The sequence below is a fragment of the Abramis brama genome (genome assembly GCF_963993115.1).
Source record: "Abramis brama genome assembly, chromosome: 16".
Classification (NCBI taxonomy): Eukaryota; Metazoa; Chordata; class Actinopteri; order Cypriniformes; family Leuciscidae; genus Abramis; species Abramis brama.
The window spans coordinates 30628485-30653970 of record NC_139978.1 but is presented as its reverse complement, the minus strand read 5'-3'; the positions used below and the strand labels follow the sequence as shown (position 1 = coordinate 30653970).

Below are 25486 nucleotides of genomic sequence, written 5' to 3'. Positions count from 1 at the left end.
AAAAACTACTTTTGCACTGATAGGATATCACTGATGAAATCTCACTGCATTATTGTAATGGAAAAAACATTGAGAATGAGCAGTAAACAATGTAAAATGACATTGCACAAATGAAAAATGGGGTGAAATTTTTAAATTGTCTCAAATTATGTATAGGCTTAATTTTCCATCAAAAAAAAAAAAAAAATTTTTATTTTATGTTAGTTTGAAGTATGACTTGGACATGATTTCATGACATTCACCAGATTAGAAAAAAAAACAAAAAAAAACAGGATTATCTACACGTCCTTGGGAAAGGATTATTTTTTTTTTTCATGGTTCATTTCCAGAGGCATTTTCATCAGAAGCAATCATCACTTTTACCAGTGCTGGAACCAAAAAAGGCTTGAAAGAGCATGGAAAATATTTACAGATTTGACACATTTATTAATACAATGGGGCCAGCATCAGCTGACTAGTCCTGTACAAACAATAAAAGAGAAGCATGATGTTTAATTAATGTTAATAATTTGTTAGAAAATAATATTGTGTATTTAGACAAATACCAGCAGCATTGTGTGTTGAAATATGATCACCCATTCCTTTGTCGTAATGTTGGTGTTGATTAGTTTAGTTGTGCTGTATTCTCATCTGAGACCAGTTATATACTGACAATACAGTTTTTTTCTGAAAATTAATCTCTTGATATGACAAAGCTGAGGACAAAATAAATTGGATTAATGTCTGTGACTCACCACCAGGGGGCAGCAGTGCGCATTATGGCATCTCTCTGTTCAAACACATCAAAATGCAAAAGTGTGGATGTTTTCTTAGAAGTCTGAAGTGCTTCTAAGCTCTTAAGAGTCTCTTAGTTGAGGGTCACTGCATGCCGAACCACTGTTCCTGATCGGCCCACTGCGCCGCCTCGCTGTCACTGCCCTCCAGGTCTCCCTCCTCCCCGCTGCCCTCCATATCATCCCCGTCCAGCTCCACCGTGGCGTCCGTGGGACTTTCCTCCTTCTCCATCTTCTGCATGCCCTCCAGAGACTTCTGGTCGTTTGGATCGAGGCTACGGAGGAGGAAGAGAACGATCAGTACAGCTAGAGTTTCAGGTTAAGTACAGTAGAGAGGAAATGACGCTACCTTAGCGCTATACTGTACTGGTCCATGGCCTCCTGATAATCATTAACAGCTACGAGAAAATCCCCCAGCATTCTGTGCAGCACGCAGTCACTCTGATTGGCTAAAGTGTTTCGTAAAAGTGCTATTCCTTCCTCGTACTTCTGTTCTCGACCTGTAATGAAAACGAAGTAGGTGTTACATAGCAATACACCAATATATCAGCTATCAATAATTTATAATTAATATTAATAATAATTAATAATATTAGATTAAATAATATATATATTTATATATATATTTATTATTATTATTATTTTATCTAATATTATTAATTATAAATTATGTATATATTTTTTTTATCTAATATTAATTATTATTATTAATATTAATTATACATTTATATAAAATATATATATATAAAAATACTAATAAAATAATGAATAATATAATTGATAGAAAAAGAATAGATAAAAACTATTTAAGAAGAAATAGAAAAATAATAAAATAATAATAAAATAATAGAAAATAAATAAAAATAATAAATATAATTTTTTTTTATTAATCAATAAAGAGAAAATGATAACAATAAGTAAATCCAAATAAAAGAAGTTCTTATGAGCATAGTTTTGACGTACTGAGGAGCTCTGCTTTCTTCACGACAGCTTTGATATAGTCGGGCCGCTGAGCGAGGGCTTTGTCCAGCAGAGTCTTGGCCTTCTCCTGGGTCATGGGATCTTCCAGACACACTGTGGCCAGGATGGTGAGAGTTTGGGCGTTCGCTCCCAGCGTCTTGTAAATATTGTTGGCCATTCCCATAGCCTCCCGGATACCATTAGACGCAAGGTAGCAGTCAATCAGACCTGAAAACATGAGCAAAAAAACCTCAAACACTAACCTTTATACAACATTCAAAAATAGGACAGACTAAATCAAAAAACACAACAGAGTAACTCACAGAGATTCAGCAAATAAATAGGTTAAGTATCTGAAATATTTTATCAAAGTCTGCATGCTTGAGCTTCTGTTTACCACAACTGATGTGCGAGTTGATGAATATGTGAATAAGTTAAAGACTTTATTGTCCAGCAGAAGATTAAAAGCCTAAATTCAATCTGTTCATCGTATACAGTGATCGTGTCTCTTCGGAAAATTTGGACTAAACTGCTCAATTCATATGGATTAGTTTTACGATCTCTTTATGAACTTTTTGAAGTGTCAGTTGTGTAGCTGTCAATGGAGGGACAGAAAGCTCTTCATTTGTGTTCCGAAGATGAACAAAAGTCTGATGGGTTTGGAACGACATGAGGATGAGTAAATGATGACAGAATTTTATTTTTAGGTAAACTATCTCTTTAAAGTCATGATGAAAAGGAAGCCGAGTGAAACTGATTATCAAAAAAGAAAAAGTGTAGGGCAGGGTTTTTTGCGGATTAAAGAAGGGGGCGGGGTTTAGGTGGACTAAATGATTGGAAAAGTCCAGCATACGTCACCAGAGGGAATTCATTTCACTGGAGGATCAAGTTGGGACATTTTGATTGAAAATTACAAGGTTGAAAAAAAAATTATATAAAAACTGCATAGATGACCTGTTCACAACAAGATCAATAACACGCATTTAGAGAACAGAAAGGGTCATTTCCGTTTTGACTTTAAAGCATGATAAAATGCTCTCAGAGAACTAGCTTCTCTTAATTCATCCCCTTTAAACCATCGCCACCAAAAATATAACAAAAATGGGGGAAAAAATGAGCAAGCCAACTACCGTATTTTCCAGACTATAAGTCGCACTTTTTTTCATAGTTTGGCTGGTCCTGCGACTTATAGTCAGGTGCGACTTATATATCAAAATTAATTCAGACTGAGATGAAAACATTACCGTCTACAGCCACGAGAGGGCGCTCTATGGCGGAGTTGTTCAGAAGCGACACCAAAGATGAAGAAAATTCAATAGATTTAGTGATGTGGAATGAGATCGCGGGTGCTTGGTGAACTTGTTTACTGGTAACTTGCTTGTTGGACTCACTGTCTTATGTTAATTTAGCCTTTTCAGCCTCCCAGGTATATGTTCTTTATGCTATTGTGTAGCTGAATAACTGTTAGTGTGTTGTGTTAACACACCGGACACCTACTCAGCCTGTTGTTCTGTGTGCTACTGTGTAGTTGAATAACTTGCCTTTCCAGATTAAATGTCTGTTCTTGGTCTTGGATTTTGTGAAATAAATTTCTAAATAAATGCGACTTATAGTCCAGTGCGACTTATATATGTTTTTTTCCTCTTCATGACGCATTTTTTGACTGATGCGACTTATACTCCGGAGCGACTTATAGTCCGGAAAATACGGTAAACGACTTGTAGGTTGATGGACAGCTTAGTGGAGCATGCGGACGCATCCCTATTATCACGAGATTCTTGCCTTCGTAGCAGTCCAGACGACAGGGCGCCAGCCTCATGGCTTCTCTGAAGTGTATGATGGCTTCCTGCACTCGGCCCATGTTTCGCAGAGCAACGCCCTTCAGGAGGAGCGCCTGCACACTGTTGCTGTTCAGCTGGATGGCTTTAGCTCCCAGATAGAGGGCGCGAGAGTAGCGCTTGCTGTAGAAACTGTGACATCTGAGGAAAACAACAATTTTTAAAAAGTTTTGAGCATCTTAATCTGAAGAAGTTTCAGACACATTAGGACTTTTCACACTGTGCTTAACCCCGGGCTATCGTCGTTCTGAACCCCACTTTTAACCCTGGGTAAAGGAGCGTTTCACACATTCAAAGTTCTGTCATGAAACTGTTCAGCCTAATAGGTCCTTAACTCATTCTGCTTGTAATCACATCATCCTCTATAGGGCACTGCTGATTGGTTCCTGCTGTATCAGTAGCCAATGAGCTGGCTCCTCAACCTTCTGTACTGTCAGCAATACATAATATGAGGATGTGCCATTCCTAGAACCTTTATGGAAACGGGTCACATGCTGCGTTCGTCCAATGAATGAAACTAACACTGCAAATATGCGAGGGTTTAGGAATGTACTGTGTGAAACGGCAGTTTATGAATACCCAGGATTAATTGTTAACCCCGGGTAAATTATGAGCAATGTGAAGCAAGATAACCCAGGATTCTTCCTATCTAAGGTTTAGAATGAGTATTTCAAGTGTTAAAAGGTTAGGAGAAGGTCAAACTCACCCAGATATGACCCAGGGCTCTGCATGCTGGTCAGATATGTTGAACAGCCGTCCTCCGAGAACCTCCACATCTTCTAGATGACCCTCCCTGGCCATAAGATAGCCGTATACATCCATACCTACAAAACAGCATGATGATACTTTCATCCAAACCAACAAGAATCATCAGGCAATACAACGGTTGGCTAATGCCACATACCTTTGATCAGGTAAGGGTCAAGCATCTGCGCCTGCTCAAACTTCAAGATGGAGTTCTTGGTGTCTCCAGCCCTGAAGTACACGTCCGCCAGGGTCACTAAAAGATCCACGTTATCCCTCAAGAGTGACTTCTTCTCCAAAGAGCTGTGAGGAGAGACGTACAAGTCAACATAAACTGTGCAGAAGACAGGAAAGATACCTCAAATTGTACAGAGGTGGGCTATTACTTTCTAAACATTTTCACATGGAAAAATTTAAAATCAACATATAATATAATATAATAATTGTTATAAACTAAAACTAATAAAAATCATCTTGGTTAATTGAAATAAAAATGAAATCTTAAACTTGAATGAAAATCAAAAATTATACTTGGGCAACTAACTGAAATAAAACAACTACTAAAACTACAACAACATATAAAATATATATTTTTTAAATTATAAAAACGTCAAACGAAAATTAAAAAGAAAACGAAAATTTTAAAAATAAAAGTCAACTCAAATATATTAATAAACAATAATAACAGTGAATATAATGATTGACTGATTGATGACAGTGGTGGCTAATAACAAGTCACACAAAACTATTTATTATACTTAAAAAAAATTATAAATAAAATAAATATATAAAACATTTATGCAAAGAGATTCTACAAAAAAATCTGCTTTACTGAAATTGTGGATTTAATCATGAAAAGCCTATTTTCATTCACAGTGTCAAATCTTCACCAGATAGTGTTGATCGCTCTCTGATTGTCCCCTCCATGTATGAAAGCATGTGCTTTAATCCAGACAGACAGCCAATCAAGATTGGGGATGCTCTGAATCACGTCCATCGTCATGGAAGCGACCTCTGCCCCCTTCACCGACAGAGACAGAAGCCCTGCAGTGGATCACACAGGAGGATGCTTTAATGTTGGGCTCACAGTGAACTTGAAAGACAAAGAAAGGACAAGATGCCGTATTCTTACTGACCAATAATGGCATCAAGAGCCAGAGGACACTGTCTCAACACTTCCTTGTAGCTCGTAACGGCTGAACGTTCCTGACCGGCCTTTCTGTAAAGATTCGCCAGCATCATGTTGATCTGTAATTAAAACACATACAGTTGAACAATGTGCTCTTTTATTTTATTTCATTTTTTTAGATGTTAATGATAATGTGAGCTTGTCAGATTCACACACATAGAATTGTAAAGTAAATAACCGAGTGTGAAAACACACCTTTGGCGTTCTCTGGCGTGAAGGGATCCCATCCAGCACTGATATGGCATCTTTATCCAGCTTCAGAATAGTGTAACACTCAGCGATTTTATATTTCACTTCGATCTCTGACGGCAAGTTCTGCAGTTAATCAACACAGAGCTGGTTAACTAGAATAAAACTTCATTTAAACAGATATAAACATTATTATGATAACCATAATTTCCACCTAGATGCCACAGCAAATACACTTATTTTCAACTTTCTTTTCATTGAAAAATCTTGAAAATAATATCACGATTTAATATCTGAAGGATCATGTGACACTGAGGAGTGGAGTAATGATGCTGAAAATCTCAATCAAATAATAAAATGTAACAATATTTCACAATATCATGTTTTACTGTGTATTTTTAAAACTTTAAATCAAATTAAAGCAGCCTTGGTGAGCATAATAGACTTCTATCAAAAACATTTAATCTCACTGACACCAAACTTTTGAACGGAAGTGTAATATACACGCTTTACTACTTGTTACAGAACGAAATGATGAACATCAGAAGGTATGTTGACAGATACAGTACAACTTATCAAAATCCATATCATGTCTCATGTAATTGCCCAATCAGTGTTTCAAACGCAGACAGACGTCACGCAATGTTACATTTACCTCAGAAAAGCCATTCAGTGACCAAAAATGTCCATATGGTGTTACATTTGGTGGAGCTCACCTGTGCCTGCACTGCAGATGTCGTGCCGCCTGTGCTGGAGGGACGGACTTTAGATGTTTTGCTGAGCACTTTCTTCTGCTGTAAAGCCATGTTGTACTTACAGGCTGCGTTCCTGTACTCTTTATCATGGAAGATGGCATCGGCATGATACACCAGCAGCTGGTACTTCTGAGATGGAGAGAACAGCTCCCTGAAAGAGAGAAACACACACTTCTATGGATCTGGCTTCGTCTCTTAAAACTGTATTTCAGTGAGACAGATGGGGAATTGGCTGTTAAATGACAAAACAAGACATGGGTTATTGTACCAAGACAATAAAAATAGTTTTTGCCCAAATAACATCGTGGTATCTATTAAAAAGATATTTAAAAAATGACAAAAATATTCTTGAGGTTTCTTACACAATTAAACGGAGATCCCATTTTTATTTATTATAGTAACGTTACATGGCCCAAAACTATGGTAGCTATTGAAATGACAGCAGTAACTAAAGTATTTTGGGGAAAACTTGTTACATGGTGAATTGTCGTACTAAGTTACTGTCTTAAATAATGCATTAACACCTTTTTAAATATTATTTTTTTACTTCGTATGAGGTTGTTTCTGCATACTGCGCATCTAATATAATAAAGCGTTACATTTTAAAGGCATGATTGGGCAGACACACACTTCACATCAGACAGCTTCCAGATCTGTTTACATCCTAAAAGCTGAAGCTACTCACGCGTTGTTGGTGCTCATGGTCAGGAGTAAACTACTGATGATCCGGACATTAGAGTGCAGTCCGGCCGCTGCCATATCCCGCACATGATCGATCACATTCATCTTCAATCGGTTATCTTTCGATCTGGTAGAACAATTCTAGTTAATAGATGCGCAGCAACAAAGCGGAAGATGCAGCAGTTCTGAAGAGAAGAGTTTTTTTAAACGGAAGGACATGATGCGATTTCAAAATAAAAGTCGGAGGGGACATTTTTTCGCCAAACTAAAAGTCTCCGGAGTCCGAACTTGACAAATGTTGTTGTTTACAAGGATCTTCTCTCTGAAAGAGAAAGATTTAAACACTGGATATACTGGTGTTGAACACTGTTCATTTAAATTTTGGGGGGGAATTTAAAAATAAAGAAAAAGTATTTGCTTTCTAAATAATGATAGGAAATAATATTAATTGTGATTCATTTACGAAACACAGTACGATACAAAAAAATCTGCATAAAGTAAAAAAAAAAGAAAAAAAAGATGAGTGATTTCTCCTTACTTACACGTTAGAGAATAGTTTGAACTTTTGTTTGTTACATCTTTCTACCAATTGAAAATCACTAATGCGTTTTTTTTTTAAATAAAATTTTGTTTACATATATGACAAATTTACTTAAATGCAAACTTATCTTTATTCACGCACCGATTTTAATGACTGTCACAGCTTTTTTTTGTTTTATTCTATGCTGTCCCCTAACCAGAACGACTGGATCCCCCCCCCCACACACACAACAAAGACATTGATGATATGTATATTATTTTTACCAGGTTTCACAGGGTTATGTGTACATAGGTACATGTCAGTTGTATTTTATATGCAACTGAATCATCATCATCATGTTCAAACAGTGTGATTGTGGTCTGGGGTCTTTGGAACTTTGAAACCAACTCCAGTCCAATTTGCAGGTAAGAACAGGTTCCCCCCGAAAGCGCTGTTGAAGGGGTTCAGGCTCATATGCATGTCCACTTAAAAACTGTTACCTAACAGCTTTTAATCTTCGTTTCCCACAATCAACTTCAAAGTGCACATTTGATCACATCTCACAACAACAGAGTAAATATCTCTGCAAATGTAATGTAAAATGTAAAATCCTTTTAAAAAACAAAAGGAAAACTGCATTATATAAAATAAAATCACATTGACACCACTTCATGAACAGCTTCAAGCACTTGATAGTAGGTCTTTGATCACTGGGATGGCTCTCGGACATCTACAGAAATATGGTTATTTTGTACCGTACTGGTGTGCAAAGTGAAAAATATTTAAATACAGCTGTAACATAACTCCTAAAATCTTTCTTGCAACAACCACACTGGCAAATAATGGCTTCCTTTGCAAGTGATCTTGTAATACAAAGCATATTGTTAATCCACGCACATTTACAAATAAATAACAGGCAGGTTAAACAAAACAATGAGTTTCCCTGATTATTAGCAATTAATTGTAATTGGAAGACAACTGATTTGAAATAGGCCTCAAATTACTGTAATGAGATGTATGAATTTAATATAAACATATGTCGATGTAGTTATTTGAACTCGATGCACGTTAAAACTGGCATGCTCCTGTTTGAGGAATTTTATTGAGTTTAGTGAACTCAGAAACTAAAGTCCAAAAAAGCTTTAAAGCAGATACTGTTAATCTTGCAGAATAAGCAACAAAAATCCTGATAGTGCTATTAATAACTCTGGCTGTGTGTCCTCATCGTGACCTATTATCATACATGCTTAAAGCTGTTCAATCCAGCAGCTAAACGTACAGCAATCCCCCTACATCTAAAGAGTCTCTATGTGCATTTGTTACATACAAAATAAATAAATAAAAATATCAGTCTTCAAGGAACTTCAACATCCAAAGTGCCCGTTGAGGCATCATGGTATTAGTTTGCAGTTGGAGTCGCAGTTGTTTGTCCAGATTGCACCGCAAACATCCAGATGGGGAGACCGTACAGGAATATCACCATAAAATCCTAGGTTACGACCGCAAACCCCCGTAATCTCATGTATCAAGAGTCATGTTTTCCGTCTTTGCGCTCGGCACTGATCCACATTTCAAATGTACACACAGGTTCAGACGCAGTGCAATTACAAAATAAAATCTAATCATTTAAAAAAAAGGTTTATGTAAACTGTAACAGAAATACAGTATTGTTTTCAGTCTCGTAGCTGCCATTACAGTAACTTCTGATTGCTGTGTCTTGCAACTTCGGAGGAGGGTGGCTTTTAAAAGCAGTTTGTTCGTCTAGTCGAGCGAGCTATGTCTTTTCCTCTCGTTCTGTTTTCCGGCGAGTGATGTTGCGAGGCTTGATCTTCAAAGAAAGCTCCCACAATGCCTCCTCAGCTAGATGGTCACTGAAGTCGTTGAAGAAAGAGACAATGTCGTCGTTGTGTTTGAGGTCATAGTGCCTGGAAGAAAGAGAAGTACAAGTCACACAAACTGTTTAAAGTGTAAAAAAAGGTTTTTTTTTCTATCCCATCTTAATTAGGAGACATCTATTTCTGTAGGTTAACGCCAAGAACCAATAATGCCATAGCCACGTTTTTCACGATCCAATACAGTTCCAATAGATTTTTTACTTTGTTGAATATTTTGTTAAATGGATTGCGAATGATGCTTCATATTGTCCAAGTACTCACACTTGCTGGAAGCGCCTCATAGTGTCCAGGATATTGAACTGCTGCCAGCGTTTGGAAAAGTTTATCTTTCCATTAATGAGGTCTGGATTCCCAAGATGCACAAACGTTAAGTCCTGGAGAATGAGACCTCTGCATTTTGTGAAAAAATAGGGAAGTTATACACAAAATATGACATTTTTATTACAATAAAAATGTGTATCTTTTCTTTAAAGTCAACAATTTTTGTTTTTATGGAATATTGCAGTATTTATTAGAAATTATTTATCTGTGCACATCATTATTTAAAAAGAAATTCATGCGTCTCATAATCTTTAATCAAAATAACCTCCTCTCCCTCTTGCAGCGACATATTTACTGTCTCTCATGAGACTGACCAATAGCAAACCACGACCATCCAATGAATTCCCGATGGACAAAATCAAGTTCCACCCTACATTTTTTCTTGTTTGAGAAGCCATTTTACATGGGCATGCATCAAAATAAGGAAAGAAAAGACTATCGCAACTTCCATTTCATGGCAACTATAAATGCTTAACATGTCCTTACAGATACGGTATGCATGGAGGCTCCACATCCGCCAAAGCTGCTCTGTATGCCCGGAAGGAGGAGGAACTGTCAATTAAAGTGCAATATTCCTCCAAACCCTGTGAAGATAACATAAGGTACTATGACGATCGGCTGAAAACCAAAATAAAAGAGACAGGGATGCATGGATGTGATTTACCTCTGACGTTTGCTTCTGCCATTCCAGTCTTCTGATAGGCGCTGAATCCAACGCTGATAATATTGCCAAGTAGGAGTTGAAGTTATTGAGTTTTCTTAAGTGCTAGAATACAAAGGGACATGGGTTAAAGTTATTTTGTAATAGAAATCAAGCCAATAAATCATTGATTTCAATTTGGAAGAATTCAGTTTAGTTTAGAGGAAGAATTTAAATTAGTTTGTACCTTCATAATTTTGATGAACTTTAGAAGAAGTTTTTCCCGATCCTGGGCTTTCTCCTGCTGTATTATTAAGGACCGAACCCTTAAAAAAGAGAGATAAAAATACATATAATGCACTGTATACTCATTAAAACATCCATACATATTTTTCTCTCCATCAACATAAGATTTTAGGTAGAAACTTATATTAATCAATCAAGAAATCGTGTATCATTTAGGTAAGTGTTCACCATTTATTTTTCACCACTTTAATCGCCTTCACTAGTTTATTTTAAATGGTCCTGCTTTGTTTTTAGACAAACAAATATAGATGTATATAATGTAAACAGTGTCTAAATGGGCAGTTCTCGCAGATTAAGCTGTAATATGGACCAAACTTTACGCTGTAAGCCAAAAGACTAGTTTTCTCTTAGGCTACACACTGTTAGTTGACAATCACATTTACTTACAGGTGTGAGTCTCGAAATGTCCCGTTTACACAGCAACTTACAGTAACGTCTACGGTCTGTAAGAATGTACAACGGGAGTCAAGCCCGTACTCTCTTACTAGTAACCACAGCGACAATGACCAAAGTAATTTTAAAGATGGAGACATCCATAACACTGAAAAGTCTTTACTTTTGACACGATGAGTTCAATCGAGCCGAGTTCATCCATCAGATATTCACTAATTGACAGCAGTTTTTTATCTGTGTGGAGTGGAGCATTTGAGTCGCACTTCGAACACAAAACTGACAGGAGCAGCTCCGGTGGAGAACAGTGTCTGGATCTAAAACCTTCAGATGACGCAGCTAAAATCTCTGTCGTTGTAAGTTACCAAAACCCGTAACACACGATAGACACGTGTTTGTGAAGCGCAGAGCAGGTCTCTGCTTCGGTTGTCACTCCTGTAAATAACTGAACTGCGTTTGAACATAACCGGACTCAATCGTATACTTTTGCTATGTGAACGTGGCCTTAAACGTTGATGGTTTTATGCTAGCTTGAGAATCAAAGCATCATACCAGTATGACATGTTGTTGAAGTGCTCTGTAAACTGGGTCAGATTGGGGCTTTTTTCCTCATTCTGTTCCTTTGCCCAAAGTAACACCTCTGGGATCTGCAGACAGACATAAAAAACGTGTTGGAAAACTCTCGGTAGGAAGTGTGATGAATGATATTAGAGAAGCTGTACCTCTATCTTATAAAACAGCTCCGCATCAAGGAGAGTCAGCTGGTCTGCGATCTCATGACTACGGAAATCATGCAGAGTGCCGGGCCTGGTAATAAATAGTCAAAATCGATTAAATTCACTCTATCGATTTTTTTCAAAGAAACACTGAAAGAACATGATTTAGGGGAGCATTACCTGGCAGCCACACCTCGCGCAGCCAGTGTTTTGAGGGAATTAGTGTACTGCAGAAACTTCTTCTGTTGGACTTTATCTAGGATGTTCTTGCGCAGAACCCGGGCCAGGGTGAGCTCTCCGTTACACAACAGACTGAACACAAGCTCCATGAGCTGCTTCAAGATGTCTTCTGTCAGCTCCACCAAACTGATGACACAAAAAAGGGTCTTTATTCAAATAATGATTCATAAGCAACAACAACCCTTTCATAAGTCACTAGCAACATGAAACAGTATATAACTACTAGCTTGTGGGGCACAATATATTTAAAAAAATTTAACATTTGATTTATGTATTTAGACATCACATTGGCCTACAAGTAAATAGTGTGGAGTAACTCCATCAGTGCCTTCAGATATTTATATAATGTGGCCCCTCAATTGTGTAAAGTGTGTATCTGATGTCCCATAATTGAGTTCCAGCTCACCAAAGCTCGTCCACAACGCGCACCAGCACGAAGAAGGTGTTTTTACTAGATCGTTGTTTGGTGATATCAGAGCTGAGAGAAAATCTGGTATATGTGTTCAGAGTTAAGGTTAATAAGAATAAAAAGGGTAGGAATGCAAAGATTTAAAGATTTACCACCATCAGAAAGGATATCTATAGCGGAGCTTTTTAATGAGGTCCTCCGGGGTTAGAAATGTTCGGTATGTGGTCAAGAAAGCTTCACAGTATAAAACTCGATCTACAAAAGAGAACATAAGATACATTTATTTAATCATAATTATAGGTCAAGATTTGGGAATGTGAACTAGAGTTAATAAATATAAAAAATACAGTAAAAACAGTAATAGTGTGAATATATTTTAAAATGTAATTTATTCATGTGATGGCAAAGCTGAATTCAGTTTTCAGTGTCACATGATCCTTCAGAAATCATTCTAATATGATGATTTAGTGCTCAAGAAACAGTTCTTATTATCAATTGAAAACGGTTGTGCTGCTCAAAACTTCTGGAAACTGTGATACTTTTTTTTCAAGAATCTTTCACGAATATAAAATTTAAAAGAACATTTTTCATTTAAAATAGAAATCTTTTCTAACATTATAAAAGTCTTTAATGTTACGTTTGATAATTTTAAAGTGTTCTACCTGAATAAAAGTATTAGCTTTTTAAAAAAAATGACTGACCCCAAACTTTTGAACGGTAATTAAAAAGCTACATTTTGAATCCCCTACTTTAACATATTTGCTGTTGTATAAATAAATATTGAACACAAAATGACTGACTCCCTCAGATTAAAAGGGATTACTCTTACCTTTGCGATCTGTTTCGGTGGCATGAACTACTAAAATATCGCCTGATCCAGCTCTGACATCAGGGCCGTCATCGTTCTGAGAAATACAGATTAGGATTATGCAGTTTTCAACGAGCAGGTCAAAGTTAGAGCTTTTCATGTAATCATCTCCTAAATTTAACTTCTTGGAGGGATGTGCAAAATAATATTTTCAAAATCTACTAGTCAGTGGCTCAGTGACCAGTTGGACTGGAAGCCCTATATAATTAGGGTCAACTGACCCCAATTAGAAACATGTTGAGATGTCTGGATGTTTCATTTCAAGGCATGTTCTTGTGTTCAAAGACAAACTGGAACAAGATAAAGCAAGCCAGCTCATTAGAGTCATACATTTCCTGTCTTATGAGTATGAGTAGTCCGCTTATTAACTTATTATCTTATGTATTCTTTCAGGGGAGATGCTCTCTGCAGTAGGTCTGACCTTACAGTGTGAACAACAGTATTTCACATGCACTTCAATGCTGGGGTTCACCACAGCGGCACTGCAGAGGCTTTGAGTCATAGGCAGAGGGCAGCAGAGCACACTAATACTCGACTATCATTACAACCAATGTAAATCAAGTTATAAACCTCTAAAACTTGGCATTTCTGTACACATGCAGTAGATGCAACACCTTATACATAAGTTTTACCTCTTGCTTTAGTGTTAAGCGAGACATGATCTCTTCATGGTCTATCAGGCAGAGCTCATCCACCTCTTCTGAGGTCAAATCTGAGTCTGCACACTTCTGCTTCCAGCTGTGGATGAGAGGATGGATAGGTAATCAAAAAGTCCAAAACATGGAAGGAAAGTGCATTTTCATGGTGGGAAATTGTTTCAAAAGATGAACAACTAAAGAGAGGATACAAGGTTTTGAGCTGAAGCATTCCTTTAAAGCAAATGAACGTTACCCCTCTCTGTCGGCCGGATCTTTACTGTTTTCTGACTCTGAGTCCTGGAGTGAGTCCTCAGCACCACAAGAAGAGTCCTGGGAATGACAGAAAAAATAATTCAAGGTCTATCACTGCATCCATACAACGGGGTGAAAAACGAGATAACTTAATAAGATGCAAAATAAAGAGAAGAGCACAAGGTGACAGTTCTGAATTTCACAAAACATTTAACACAAGATTGGGGCACACACATTACAATATAGTGAAGTCACTATCACTCAATAACTGTATACACTACTGAATTTTTTTAATGTCATATGCTCACCAAGACTGCATTTATTTGATCAAAAATACATTAAAAACACTCTTATTTTAAAATATTATTACAATGTAAAATAACTGTTTTTTATTTTATATGTAATTTATTCCTGTGATGGTAAAGCTGAATTTTCAGCATTATTACTCCAGTATTCAGTGTCACATGATCCTTCAGAGATCATTCTAATATGCTGATTTGCTGCTCAAGAAACATTTCTTATTATTACTACTGTTGAAAGCAGTTGTGCTTCGTAATATTTTTGTGGAAACTGTGATACTTTTTTCAGGATTCTTTGATGAATATACATTTTAAAAGAACAGCATTTATTTGAAATAGACATTTTCTGAAACAATGTAAAATACTTTACTGTCATTTTTGATCAACTTAATGCATCCTTGCTGAACACAAGTATTATTATTTATTTTTTTACATTACTGACCCAAAATATGTAAAATGTAAATGTCTTATATATATATATATATATATATATATATATGTATATAAATACAGACATTTACATGTTACATGTTTTGGGTCAATAATGTTAAAAAATACATGAATACTTGTATATATATATATTATACATACATAACAATAAATATTTTTCAAAGCAGCTTTACAGAAAGTTTCTTACTACCCACGACATGCATGATGTGATTATCAAACATGAGGTTAGATAAATCATTTGTGCTAAGCTGTTAATTTATAATCAAACACAAATCATAACTGAAGAAAATATACTTACAGTATTTGTGACTTTACATTACATTTTTTATTTTTACATATTAGATATTCTGTAGAAAAAATATCCACATGTGCAAACACCAAAATATTGCACTGCAATTACCTCTTGTTTCACCAATTAATGATTTTTTATTATTTTTTGGGTTGTTTGTACACAATTCATTTAATTCATTCCCATTTTCAAAGAATGTTGAAAATGTGGTGCTAATAGCTTTGGTGTAAAAATGTAAAATGTTTACATATTCTCTGTTTTTTTTAAGTCATGCCATAATTCAAGGCCAATGTCAAATTACATATCGCAGAAATGTAAAACTCCGCTTTCTGTAACATTGGACGTCCTACTTCGGGATGAATCTGATGATTTGTCTGCTTAAATTGCAGGTTTTATTTTTGAAAAGCACACAATCATCAAATCAACAATTCCTCTTTTCAGTTCTTGAATTCTATCAGAGTAACTCGATTTCCCAACAATGTCTGCATACAAAGTCATCTAAAATCTACTGGCCTTTTTTTTTCTTTCTTTTTTTTTTTTGTCCATACTGCATGCTAAATCCTGCACAGTCACAAAAAGACATTCTCTACATTTAAAATCTAGCAATATAGAGCAGAATTTTGAACCAGTTAAATTTTACTCTAGGCAGGGCCACCCAGAACAGATATTGACAATCATGGCTGGTTAAGACAAACCCAGCTTAACATGCAAGAGATTTCTTGTCTGTTGCTTTTGGACACGTGTCTTGGCAGCAATAGTTATGCAAAATTTACAATTAACCAGTTGCATGATGCAAAGCCAAGCATTACAGTCACAAACAGCACAAGCGCAGCATGAAGGAACCAGCATGTCGGCTGCAACCGCTGACATGCTGTTACTTACTCCATTGGAGAGAGTCACATCTCCATTGGCTTGGTTGGATGAATACAGATTGACGTATTCACCCTCCCCACCATCATCATTAGCATTTTCACTCTACAGGAAAACAAGAGGGAGGACAGCACAAGCATTGGCAGGCGTCAAGGTGAGTAAAGGTGTGGTTTGGAGCTGATGCTCACAAGGCTGAAGAACAGCTGAAATAAACTTTCAGAGGGAGCCACTATTGTTTTGTTGGGCCTGAAATCAAAGGACACTTAGAAGCAAAGCAAGGTACTTGCATGACAGGTGCCTGGAAACTTGGCAAGAGGCTGTGCATTAGAGTGATATTACTATATGAAGCTGAAGACATCAAACGTTCAATATACGATCACATTTATTCATAACCATCACAATAAACAATTCTTCCACCAAATAATAGCGTTTATAATCCTAACACAGTGTCTAAACTGGAAGCAAGACACATTTATCATGCAATAAAACTCAACTGCTTCCATTATAATCCGCATTGCTGCCTATATATTACTATTATATTATTATAGTGTATTGACGTCAGACTCTTGAGCCGACAGCTGCATCAATTATGATGTGAGCCATCCAGTTTCTGCCACAACAAACTGCAGGCTTCCAGTGTTGAGTCCACTAGAGTAAATATTTTCTCTAACAATTTGGTGTAGATTACAGTTTTATTATTCGTTTAATTCAATTTGATTCAGTTTAATTCAATTCCATTATTGCAGTAGTTACTCATTATTATGTTTTTGAAATAGGCTAGTGGATTTGTGTATATAATACAAAGAAATGGTACACAAAGAACCAGCTATCAACCTTGAAACAGATCACCTATGTTTAGCAGTCACAATACCAATAAGAGGTATTGAAAATAGTTCCCTGTCGTTCAGTAGAGGATCCAGCTCAGCAGACAACATCATAACAGGCAACTCAGTCACCTAACAGCTGGAAACCCAACGGGTCCCTGCGGGATGATGCGTGTTTAACCTCAGCTTTTCCGCAGGTCACAGTTGCAGGACCCCCGTGTGGTACATGCCTTTGACTCTTTCGATCTTTAGATCACCGCCACTGAAGACTAGAGGCGTGGGGGAAATCACTGAACCCTAACGAGGCAGTGCCACCATTAATTGAGGCTGTGAACTACTCATTGCCTACAGGCTACAGCACCTGTGATTCATGTAAGCTATTATGAACATGTTTCCTCTTGTAGCCGCAGGCACAGACGCCTACACAGAGTCAATAATTAGAAAACCAGCAGTGTTCGCATGTTTGTGCTACTTCTCAGCATGTGAAGATGAATTGAAAAAAGACAGAATCATAACTGCAGTGCTTGCAAGGAATAGAATTAAACCTCTACAATTGGTTCCTAAAACCTAAACTTACCTAAAACATCAACACTAGTCTTTTGCTGCATTGCAAGCATTGCTGTTTCTTTGATATTAAAGACTTTATTAGTTACAAAAAGACAAGGAAAACATGTTAGAGGCCAGCGAAAGGCAGCCGGGACTCACCGTAGTGACAGGCAGGGAGCCCTGGCGGTTCAGAGAGGAGTTAGATGCGGAAAGGCTGAGAGCGGTTTCTGTCTCACCAGGGCCAGGCCCGGATGCACACTGCTGCAGCTGACATGACAGAGAGGAGGAAGAGGAGGAGGAAGGAGACGCAGAGTGTGAGGAAGCCTAAGAGGGAAGAGAAGAGTGGAGGAAGGAAGAGAAAAAAGGCCAGAGATTCATGCACAGTGTAGATTTCTGAGCAGGTGTGAGCTGAATGGAAAAATAGACCTTAGTCAAGAGTAGAAATGTGACGCAAGAAATATTAAATGTGACGCAAATGAAACGTTTTAAAACATGGTTTGTGAAAATTAGACGTGACCTAAGACCTTAAAGTCCTATCTGGAAGCTATTTTCATCTACTCAGACTAAAAGTCTACTGTGCAGCAGGAAAGAGCAGCGTTACGTGAAATAATTGACTTGTGAAGATGTAAAATATTGAGAGACAAAGGTTTCTACTTTCTGCCTGGTAACTGCTTGTGCTTGCTAATCAGAGTGTGGGAACAAAAACAGGAAATTACTAAGACTAAAAGCACAAATAAATGGCTAAACTTGTGCATAATATAGCTACTAGCATTTAAGGTTACTTTATACCTGAGCTCAAAGCTCTAAGCAACACACCTTGGTGAATCCTTCTGCTCAGTCACGTGGAATGAGAGAAAAAACAGTGGAAACCGAGTCAAATGAAATGAGGTAGATGGGTTAGCAAGACAAGAATGAGAACAAAAGCAAGAATAGCACAAAACATTAAAACAGTTGTTTTCCTTGCTTTAAAAGGCAATTTGGAAGCCATGAAAATCATGTACTATATATATATATATATATATATATATATATATATAGAGAGAGAGAGAGAGAGAGAGAGAGAGAGAGAGAGAGAGAGAGAGAGAATTTGACCCCATTTATAACCATATAACAATTTTTTTTCTCCCTTGCGGCACACTTATAAACGCATAATACAAGTACAATATAATCTAATGTAAACTTGATAAAAAAATATGTTTGCAACAAAACATTCATGTCCATTCTCTAACCCTTGAATTTAACATCTTTTTCTGTTGTGCCTTCAAGACTTTTATGTAAATTCCCTCTTTACATGTGAAAGTAGATACTGTGTCTTGCTGCCTCTTTCAAGTTTTCAAATCTTCCGGTAGGTCCTGTACACATTTTATAATTTTTGACATAAAAAACGTCCCATCCTTCAAAAACAGCCTCTTTATAAAACTGCATTACACGATCAAAAAACAAAACAAGTTTCTGTTCTGAAATGGGTCACAAAAATGACCAGGGACCTTGTTAAAAATAAACTTCAGTCGATTGTTTCTAACGTTTGAACGCTAAAAAAAGAGCGGCAGGTGCTACACACAGCCAGGAACAGTGCAAGATTAAAAGGAAGTTACCACATTTGAGTTGTTCCTCTCAGGCTTTAGCTGAATAAACATCAGACATGTTCACGCAACACGCAATGAGGAAATAGATGATGCTGATCGCCTTAGGCAACACTTGAACTTCACTTAGACCAACAGAGAATGAATACACTTGAATACTGTGCCATAAGCAACTTAATACAAGTAATACTCTGACGCTTTGGGAAACATAATACCGCTACCATTGTGATTAACGGTGACTGTCAGTAGGAAGGAAAACATTGCATGAACATCTAGGGAGGGTGAGAATGAGACAGACAGGAGGTGTGTACAGCATGTGTGGGCAGTGATCTAGCTCTCACCAGTTGTCTCTGTTTGGGTGGCAGCGCTGGTGGAGGGAGGGTCTCGTCACTGCTGCTGAACGAGTCGCTGAGGCCATACACTTCCTGAAAGCGCTTCCTATTGCGCTGCTCATAAATGCTTTCGCTCTGAGGCGTCTGGTAGAAAACGGAAGGCAGCGGCTCGGAATAGTCCTCCATAAACTGCATGTACTTCAGGACTGCGGGTAGACGAGGCAAAAAGCACATGGGTTACATTAACACGCAGGCCCGGCAGGTGCTAAACGCAAGCGCGTGCAATTAAAAGGGCAAGGGTTAGGATGCCAAGAGACTCTGAGATTGTGAGAAGCTGAGAGAGTGTGACACTTCACACTTTACTTCACGAGTCATTCATGGTGTGTGTTCAGCATTCTATTATGTTTATTCTGACGTTAATCGGATATGGCCATATTGTATGCGTTATAGAAATGAATACTGACGATTATCAATATTCTGATAACTAGAATGAACCTGGATAAAACCTGGTAGGCATATGCATGTATTAATCCAAATGAAATTAAGTCTTAAAATAAGACTTATAAGGCATATTAGAATGATTTCTGAAGGATCATGTGACACTGAAAGACTGGAGTAATGATGCTGAAACTTCAGCTTTGCCATTACAGGATTAAATTAAATTTTAAACACATTCATTCACATAGAAAACTGTTTTTTAAAATTGTATTAATATTTCACAACATTACTGTTTTTACTGTATTTTTGATTAAATAAATGCAACCATGTTGAGCATAAGAGACTTCTTTTAAAACATTAATAAATCTTACTGACCACAAACATTTGAAAGGTAGTGTGTGTATATATATATATATATATATATATATAAATAAAATAAAATATATAAATTATTTATTTAAAGTATTTAATTAATCGTAATATTACTATACTAAAACTACTTTAATATAATTTATTTTTGTACATATATGTATTTATACTTTTTTTTATTGAATATTTTTAAATAAATATGCAGATAAAGCATCTTGGCCAATATTTTTAAATGCATAGTAGGTGCATGTCCTACGTGGAATATGACAGTTACTAAAAGGCTTAAACACAAATTGGACATAAACAGTCTTTGTTGTAGTTTAAATCAATTTTAAAAGAGAAAAATTCAATCCTTTGTGTGGACTCACATAAACTCTTTACGTGGTTCATGCGTGGATTATGACATGATCCAAAAACCCCTCCCCTCCAAACAAGAGTCTTTTAGCAAGAGCTCATTTCCTGCCGGCTTGGGTGAGGCCTTGAACTGTTGTATTCAGCCAGAGATTTCTTCAACAAAGGCATTATTCCATCTGACCTCAAACTAAAGGTGACATCACTGTTTCCCAACCCCAACCCAACACTGAGGGGCTTTACAGTGAAAAACGAGTGAAAAACTGCGTCATACATTGCAGACATTACACAAGGAATTAGTGACCTGTGAAAACGGCTCAGTTTCAAGAAAAACAGAAAAGCCAGGGCTTAAACTACTTGTTTGGTTGTAGTACTTGAAAATGTTGTGTTAAAGTCGGCATGAAAAGAAAAATCACGCTATTTTCTAAATCCATGTAACTAATCTTAATGTGATTGATTCAACTGTGCATATGGTTCATCTTTTCAGTTTCTTTACCTGCAAATCTCTTTTTTAGCTGATGTATGCCAGACTTCACCAATCAATTTGTCCATAAACCCCGCCCCCTTCTTACAACTGACTGCCAGCTTGCATTCATATCCACCTCCATCCAATCAAAAACTGATAGACAGAACTTTGTTTTTTTTTTTACAATAATCCGCTTCACTTGGATGTACATCACAACACAGAACAAAAGATCTATCTCGACTTTGAAATTTTCATACTACTTGGAATAAAATACTACAAAAGATAATTGCGAATTTTAAATGAGATATAAACTCGCAATTGCGTAAAAAAAGACGCAATTAGCTTTTTATTTTTTATTCAGTGGCGGAAACAAGCTTCCATATGAAAAAGCGCTTTGACAAATGTTTCTGTTTTTTTATTTATTATTATTAATATTTTCACTGAAATTGAAATTGAAAGGGTCATTTTTAGGTTTCTTTTGGTCTTTTCCAGCACCTTCAAATTAAATATTTTATGTGCCAGATTAGTTTATACATATTTTAAATGAGGTTCACAATTTATGCAACCTTTTTGCTACAATTTCTGCTAACATTTAGCTGTTTTTGCCTTTGTTTTGGACCGGACAATCTAGAGAATTGTCAGGAAGCAAAGAGAAGGGGATGTGATTGGTAAAGGACCAAAATACCAGACGCATCTGCGCTACATGTTAAGAGTACAACCCAGTGATTTGCTACCCTCCCAACAGCACATCTGAATTCCTCATACTCACTATGCCGACTCTTCTTCTCCGGCAGGGGTGGAGGGCTCTGAGGGATCTGTGTGTTCTCAGCGGGGCCGAAGTTTCCCATGAATTCTCCAGGGTTCGAGGGTGGTATCGAAGCAAAGAGGGGGAAGGGTGGGGTTTGCATGTCCTCATCTGGAACATTGTCATATTGAGAGTACAGTCGTTCCACCTGAGGCTGAGGGGGTCGCCGTTCCTTCTTCGGGAGAGCGGGTGGCATCGACTGAAACTGAACAGGGGAGGAGGATGATTCGTGGTGAGACTCGGGGAGCGGGCTCAGGCAACCCCCTGTGTGTGCAGGAGGGATCTGGTCAGTGCTAGACAGGTCCTGATGCAAGAAGTCATAGTCAGGGTCGTAGCTCTCTGCTGTGTCTAAGTAAGCAAGGGGACAAGATAAAACTCCATCAGTATATTTAAACCACTCGAGGTGTGTAGCCTGACAGGCTACTGTTTCAAAGTAGCTTTCCCAATCATGATTTAAACACTCACCTAGAGTCTCACAGCTGGTGTTACGAGAGCACTGACCACTGTCCTGCTCCAAAGAGGACAGCTGTTCATCTGACCTGCTCAGTATGCCGATGCTGCCACATGGGGACAGTCGTGGTGATTCCCCTCCATAGGAGTGACTACCTCCTGAAAAACGCCTTTGTAAGGCATCTGCCTCATATTCCTTTAGGTGAAAATAAGAATAGTTAACCTCAAGATACAGTCAAACATTAAATATTCCCGACTGAATATTCATTCATTTAATCACCCTCATGACGTTTCCAAACCTGCATGACTTTTTTTATTTCCATACAACAAAAAAGAAGATATTTTGAATTGTTTCAGTGCCTTTTTTATCCATAAAATGAAAGTTATTGGAGTCCAATGTTGTTTTAGAGGCAAGTGAACAAAATAGTTTGAAAATATTCTTCAAAATATCTTATTTGTTTTACAGATTATTAGGGCAAGTAAATGACAAATTTTCATTTTTGGGTAGGAAGTCATCCAAGTTACTGACAACCAAGTGACCTTTCATTTCATTTCATTGCATTGCATTGATTTTCTATTAGATCTATTAGAAAACTAAAGTGAAAACTAAAGTGAAAAACTAAAATTAAATAGAAAATAAATAAATAAAATAAAATAAAAATATTTTCATTATATTTTTTTTTAAAAAGTGTTAAGATTAGTAGGAGCAAACTAGTCTGGAACAGAATGTTGGTGGCTAATTATTGATAAACTATTGATTTTTTTATTTTTATTTATCTATACAATAAAAATCAGTTAAGTGCAATGCTGTTTTAGACCCCAATGATTGGCAAAATAGTTGAAAAGTCCTTTGACATTTTTTTGTGCTCCATGGATGGCATTAGGATGAGTAAATGACAGAATTAAATTTTTTTTGGTGAACTATTCCTTTAAAAGTTGTCCTTGCTACTGACAACTGAGTGATCTTTCATTGCAAAAAACTTCAGATTAATTCTGGTAACTAAAGAACAAATTTGGGACACTTTCATTTAAGGTTCATAAGTAGGTTAGAGCACCAAGGGAACACCAAAATCTCACCTGTCGAAAGATACCAATAGGAAGACTTGATCCACTTGTGGTACGACTCATTGGCGCAACCACAGCAATCCTCGTGGGAGACGGTGCCGACTGACGCTTCTTTGGGGGGAGAGCCGGTGGACTGCAAAGGGAGAGTTTGTTTAGCCAATGCTAGTGTCAAACAGGTTAACCATAGTCATACTGAAAAGTCTCATACAAGCTGTCGATCAAGAAACCTTACAGACACATTCTGGGCTAAGAAAGTCTGCAACCAATCCCAAGCAACCAGGAACATTTTTGCAAAGCGACAGTGGAATCCAGATCTGGAACCACAAACCACAAATTTATAAATCAGCCATTCAGTCAGTCTGGTTAGTTGCTCTGTCGCCCCAAAACAGCTGCTAACAGTGATGTCATACAGAAGAGCAACTAGCAGAAGAACTGACTCATAGTGAATGTAGAGCATGTCTGGCTGACATTTACAAATAGCGATTATCTGCTGATTAACCAGTCTTAACATGCCAGGTCAGACAGATTTTATTAAAGTATTAAATTGTTTCACCAGACGAGAGGCTTGAAAGGGGATTAAATTACGTTCTCGCTATGAAAGGAAACTATAAAACACCTTGAAGATCTGTCGTAGTCCTAACATGGTCATTTATTTTAACAGTCTGACTGATGTAAACTAACACAGCGCTGCTGGTAAAGGGATGAGACACCTCGGCTGGGAGCCGAGTGACTGTTGGCCATGAAAGCATCTACATGCCATTTCAGTGAGCTAATTGTGCTTCTGGGATATAAGGGCTGCAACGAAAACTGAAAACACACAATAGCGAATTTCATTATTAATCAGGTTGTTGAACTATGCATGAACAACTTCATCAGAGACGTTGCTTGCAGTCATGAAAGAATAAGGTTTCATTTGTTAATATTAGTTATCTACATTAGTAAAATATAACTAACAATGAACAAAACTTCTACAGCATTTAATATTTGTCTACATAATGTCAAAATTCCAGTAGTCAATACAATTCTACCAATTTCAATACCACAGTAGTGTTCGATAGCTACTAATATGCTAGTGAACACAATTGTCTTTATACAAGTTATTAAAGTTGTTATTAAACATTACATTACCAATTAAATTAATGACATGGTATTTCTCAATGAAGTAAACATTGCATCTAGATTTCCCATTAATTATTCAAGTGAACAAACTATAGCAGAGAGTAGCCATTTTCTTTGCTGTCTTATTAATATTAAAGGGTAAGTTCAGCCATAAATGAAAATTATGCCATTAATTACTCACCCTCATGTCGTTCCAAACCAGTAAGAATTTCGTTTATCTTCTGAACACAAATGAGGATATTTTAAATGAAATCTGAGAGCTTTCCTTCATTTGCAGCCTATGCAACTACCACTTTCAAGGCCCAGAAAGGTAGTAAAGACATCATAAAAATAATCCAGAGTCACATGGATTTACTTTAATGTAGAGCTGCACGATTAATCGTTAAAAGATTGCGATCTCGATTCAACCCCCCACGCGATCTTAATCCTGCGATTCTGCCAATGATATTCAACGAGATAACGCGCTAGGGGTGGAACTGATCACACTAGATTCGGTTCGGCACACATGTGATTCGCAGATTAACTGCTAAATTTAACCATCATAGTGTTGGTTAAACAAGAGTGAAAGAGTGAAAGCGTATAATTTGGACGTGTATTGTCTTGCCAATTTAGAGAGAGAGGCGCGTGTCAGACAGCGCTCGAATGCAGAATTGATTCCTCTTTCGCGTTTCCTTGCCCTTGAACGGACACATAAACACAAAATTGTCAAAATACCGGTCTAAATGACCGTCTCCACAAGTATTCTCTCGTTTATGTCATATGTGAACAGCTGAGAAAGAAACGGATGTTTGCCAGTTTTTTCGGTCCGTACAGTCGGTCTTAAAGTGACAGCACACACCTAATATTATATATATATATATATATTTATTGTTTTCTGTGTCATTGATATAAATAAAACAATAAAAT

General features: G+C 37.1%; 2 protein-coding genes across 5 annotated transcripts in view; both read right to left on the bottom strand.

The window, feature by feature from the left end:
- Window positions 1–274: 274 nt before the first annotated feature.
- anapc7 (anaphase promoting complex subunit 7) lies at window positions 275–7346 on the bottom strand. Its single transcript, XM_084086919.1, has 11 exons — window positions 7134–7346; window positions 6410–6599; window positions 5700–5819; window positions 5452–5563; window positions 5206–5359; window positions 4476–4618; window positions 4278–4395; window positions 3516–3712; window positions 1737–1961; window positions 1123–1273; window positions 275–1048 (listed from the first exon to the last, which is right to left on the bottom strand). Exons 1-11 carry the CDS (start codon window positions 7232–7234, stop codon window positions 859–861), a joined length of 1701 nt encoding a protein of 566 aa, XP_083943045.1. The 5' UTR covers window positions 7235–7346; the 3' UTR covers window positions 275–858.
- A 558-nt stretch (window positions 7347–7904) lies between these two features.
- The window catches only part of rapgef1a (Rap guanine nucleotide exchange factor (GEF) 1a), a 30835-nt gene continuing 13253 nt past the window's right edge, over window positions 7905–25486 (bottom strand). Inside the window, exons 7-25 of one of the 4 annotated variants that reach the window (XM_084138694.1) lie at window positions 23474–23594; window positions 22412–22592; window positions 21911–22294; window positions 19527–19723; window positions 17762–17926; window positions 16245–16337; window positions 14326–14402; window positions 14067–14172; window positions 13396–13471; window positions 12737–12821; window positions 12564–12656; window positions 12098–12283; window positions 11924–12008; window positions 11754–11848; window positions 10753–10831; window positions 10530–10631; window positions 10352–10449; window positions 9806–9934; window positions 7905–9574 (exon numbers count right to left, since the gene is read on the bottom strand). In XM_084138694.1, coding sequence (XP_083994820.1) covers window positions 9424–9574; window positions 9806–9934; window positions 10352–10449; window positions 10530–10631; window positions 10753–10831; window positions 11754–11848; window positions 11924–12008; window positions 12098–12283; window positions 12564–12656; window positions 12737–12821; window positions 13396–13471; window positions 14067–14172; window positions 14326–14402; window positions 16245–16337; window positions 17762–17926; window positions 19527–19723; window positions 21911–22294; window positions 22412–22592; window positions 23474–23594 — 2503 coding nt within the window. In that variant the 3' untranslated portion in view covers window positions 7905–9423. The remainder of the gene's footprint in view (window positions 9575–9805; window positions 9935–10351; window positions 10450–10529; window positions 10632–10752; window positions 10832–11753; window positions 11849–11923; window positions 12009–12097; window positions 12284–12563; window positions 12657–12736; window positions 12822–13395; window positions 13472–14066; window positions 14173–14325; window positions 14403–16244; window positions 16338–17761; window positions 17927–19526; window positions 19724–21910; window positions 22295–22411; window positions 22593–23473; window positions 23595–25486) is intronic. The other 3 variants (XM_084138695.1, XM_084138696.1, XM_084138697.1) reach the window with 3 other exon arrangements.

Bases quoted from the DNA above. Each gene is read 5' to 3' on its own strand.
- anapc7 (XM_084086919.1), bottom strand. From the start codon at position 7,234: ATGAATGTGATCGATCATGTGCGGGATATGGCAGCGGCCGGACTGCAC. The intron at 1,962-3,515 runs GCAAGAATCTCG...TCATGTTTTCAG, and splicing joins TCGTCTGGACTGCTACGAAG to GTCTGATTGACTGCTACCTT. The intron at 1,274-1,736 runs GTACGTCAAAAC...TTTTCATTACAG, and splicing joins GAAGAAAGCAGAGCTCCTCA to GTCGAGAACAGAAGTACGAG.